Source organism: Aptenodytes forsteri, unplaced genomic scaffold (assembly GCF_000699145.1).
Source record: "Aptenodytes forsteri isolate BGI_AS27 unplaced genomic scaffold, ASM69914v1 Scaffold193, whole genome shotgun sequence".
NCBI classification, from domain to species: domain Eukaryota; kingdom Metazoa; phylum Chordata; class Aves; order Sphenisciformes; family Spheniscidae; genus Aptenodytes; species Aptenodytes forsteri.
Window position 1 is genome coordinate 2,181,317 of NW_008795405.1, and position 2,705 is coordinate 2,184,021.

At 51.5% G+C, this 2,705-nt stretch overlaps 1 protein-coding gene across 1 annotated transcript in view; it reads right to left on the reverse strand.

Annotated features, from left to right (window-relative positions):
- Window positions 1-429: 429 nt before the first annotated feature.
- The window catches only part of CUNH14orf1 (chromosome unknown C14orf1 homolog), a gene marked incomplete at its 5' end in the record, with an annotated part of 2,856 nt that continues 580 nt past the window's right edge, over window positions 430-2,705 (reverse strand). Inside the window, 4 exons of the mRNA XM_009280720.2 lie at window positions 430-949; window positions 1,119-1,237; window positions 1,377-1,469; window positions 2,494-2,584. Of these exons, the coding sequence (XP_009278995.2) occupies window positions 870-949; window positions 1,119-1,237; window positions 1,377-1,469; window positions 2,494-2,584 (383 nt within the window). The remainder of the gene's footprint in view (window positions 950-1,118; window positions 1,238-1,376; window positions 1,470-2,493; window positions 2,585-2,705) is intronic.

The window sequence follows — 2,705 nt, forward strand, 5'->3', positions numbered from 1 at the left end:
ATGCACCGTCTTCCCAGCTAGGAGATCCTGCTGGTTCCTTCCTACCTTCTGTGCACTGCCCATCTGCTTTCGGCATTATTTCATCTAGGTCTAAGCAACCTGTTCCTGTTTTCTCAGTCCTCGGTAGTTGTAGCTCACTGGAAAGGTAGCTCAGTCCTTGCTCACAGATGCATGCGGTTTGCTGTCACCACTATGCTGCGGAAGCGAGAGCTGCAACAACTCTCTTCGTGTGTGTGTGTTTGTGATGTGAGCAGTCAGACCTGGAACTTTGTGGGAAGGAGTCAGGGAAAGGTGGGTTTGCTGTAAAGAGAGATGATTTATCCTGCAACATACAGTAGAAACGGCTGTTTGCTCTGAGTTTGTACATCTTCTACCCATTGCTGTGTAGCAGAAAGACAGAGAGCACCCTGCGGTTTTCTGTCATTTATTAGAAATGGCCCCTGAGGAACACATACATGCAAGTTACACAGCAGTGCCAGGGGCAGTACACGTTCTCTCTTTCTGGTCCAAAGTGTTCAGTGCATCCTGGGTAGCCCTACAACCTCCTTCCCACAGGTACACTGGGAGAGAAGTCCTTAATGCACTGGGCATGCCTGAGACATTCCCTACTATCCTCTGGGGAGGCAGTCACTAACTGCCCCCCGCAAGCTTTGACACAAACTCCTCTGGGACTTTGTCTTTGACATCAGTCAGTTGAAATGTTGCCTGGACAAAAAAAAAAAAAACACACTTGGTAATGAAGAATGATTGACAGAGTCCAACATTGATCCACCAGTGGGACTGGTGTCCTGGAGAAGTTCAGCCGAGCTTTAGTGGAAGTTTGGCAGTGAAGATAAGAGACAACGCTGACCTATACAGGGCCCTCAGCTTCAGTTTTTCTTCTTGTTTTGTGACAGTGCTTCTACCTCCAGGTACTGCAGCCCAATCAACATCCCCAAGATAGAGAAACCTGTGACAGAGATACAGGATGAGTTGTGCAGAAAATGCTAGACAGCAGATGAGACATTCCCTCCCACCATCCCCTCCCTGCCCTTAGCTCATAGCCCCATGGAGAGTTTTTCTGGGGGGTCATAGCTCCACAGAGAGTTTGTGGGGGGAGAATGCAGAGTTCTACTTACTTGCTACCATGAGTGGTGCCATAACTCCAATTGTCAAGGCTGCAGTGTGGTAAATGAAGACCTCGGAGAGGAAGTGAACAAGGGCCAAAAAGAAGGTGAAGAGCGTGATGTAATAGAGACTGTTGGAGAGCAGAAAGAAGCAGGTTATCATATAGCCCATAGTATGGGCATGAGCATGGCTAAGTGGAGAAGAAGCAAACCTGCATGCTGCCCCATCTATCCTCACTGTGGCAGCACAGAGGGCACTTGGTCCCTTGCCTAGTGAGGTGCAAATGCTCCCTGGTCAACAGCCGAGAGGAGAACGGGGCAGCGTGTTCAATGGTGCATTGAAAGTCACAGGCATTATCTGGCCTGAAGGCAGGTGAAGAGGGGAGAGCAAGGGCAGGGCACCGGTGAAGTGAGAAGCATATGCGCACACAAAAATAGGGTGAGAACTGGATAAGCTGAGAACTAGGGTGATAGGACTTAGCTGACTCCAGGCTGCATCAGCCAACACATCTTCCCACCTGTGCTCTGCTACCCTCTAGGGGCCACAGCTGTGGAAAGGGAGCAGGTCCAAGAGATGCAAGATAAAAAAATCCTTCTAAGAAACAAGTGGCTTCATGGTAATTGGCATTGCCACCACCCCCTAAAAACAGATAATTGAGTCCCTGTACCTCACTACCACAGAGAAGCCTAGGCAATCCAAGGACACGCTGCCTGGTGACAGTGACTTCTGCTGCGGGGCTGGGGAAGGTGGTGACAAAAGAGTGAGTTCTAGCAACCTCCCACACAGGCTTTGTCTAGCACAGACCCAGAGTCAGCCTGCTTGGAAATCCCTCTCAGAAATACTTCTGTTACCACCACAGGGAAAAACGGCCTGCCTCCCACCACAGCATCAGGCTGCACCTCAGGCCTTGTCCTCAGCCCCAGATAAGAGTGGGGAAGGCAGCGGGTTAAGACCACTGCAAGGGACCTCTCAACCTGCCAGTCTTTAGCTGAGCTGTCACAGGAAAAGAAGTACCGAGCATCAGTCAGACCACAGCATTGGCAGTTGCTTAATGTCAACAGAGCAGCAACGCCATCAGAAGATGCTTTCCAAGCTGGAGCTCAGAAATCTGTGACATAAGAAGTTCTCAGATCTACCAATTTCTGCCTGAGCTAAGAAACAGAGCTCAAATGCGCAGGCTCTCCCCACAGAGGCAGAAGGGAGCAGCAGTTAACACACAAATCCTGCACTGCTATTTAAGCTTTTTCGGGGGAATGCTTTCAACCCTATATAAAGTTCAGGAACAGCTTTTGATTCCCCACCTCCTCCGCGCCGCCCTCTAAGCTAGCTGCTCAGGTTGTGACTAGCAAGCGAACCGAAGGATTTCTCCGGTGCTCCTTTACATACGTCCTATTGCGGATGTCGATGGCGCAGAGACAGCGGATCACTGATGACAGCAGGGTCCAGACGCCAAAGGTCCGAGCCTGGAGCCCGTTCACTGCGCAAAGAAGGGGGAGCACATGGAGACCACGCACAGCCCTGCTTGCCACCCCCACCCCATTCCCGCCGGGGAGGCGCACGCCGGGGCAGCAGGCGGCTCCCGGGCCCGGCGACAACCG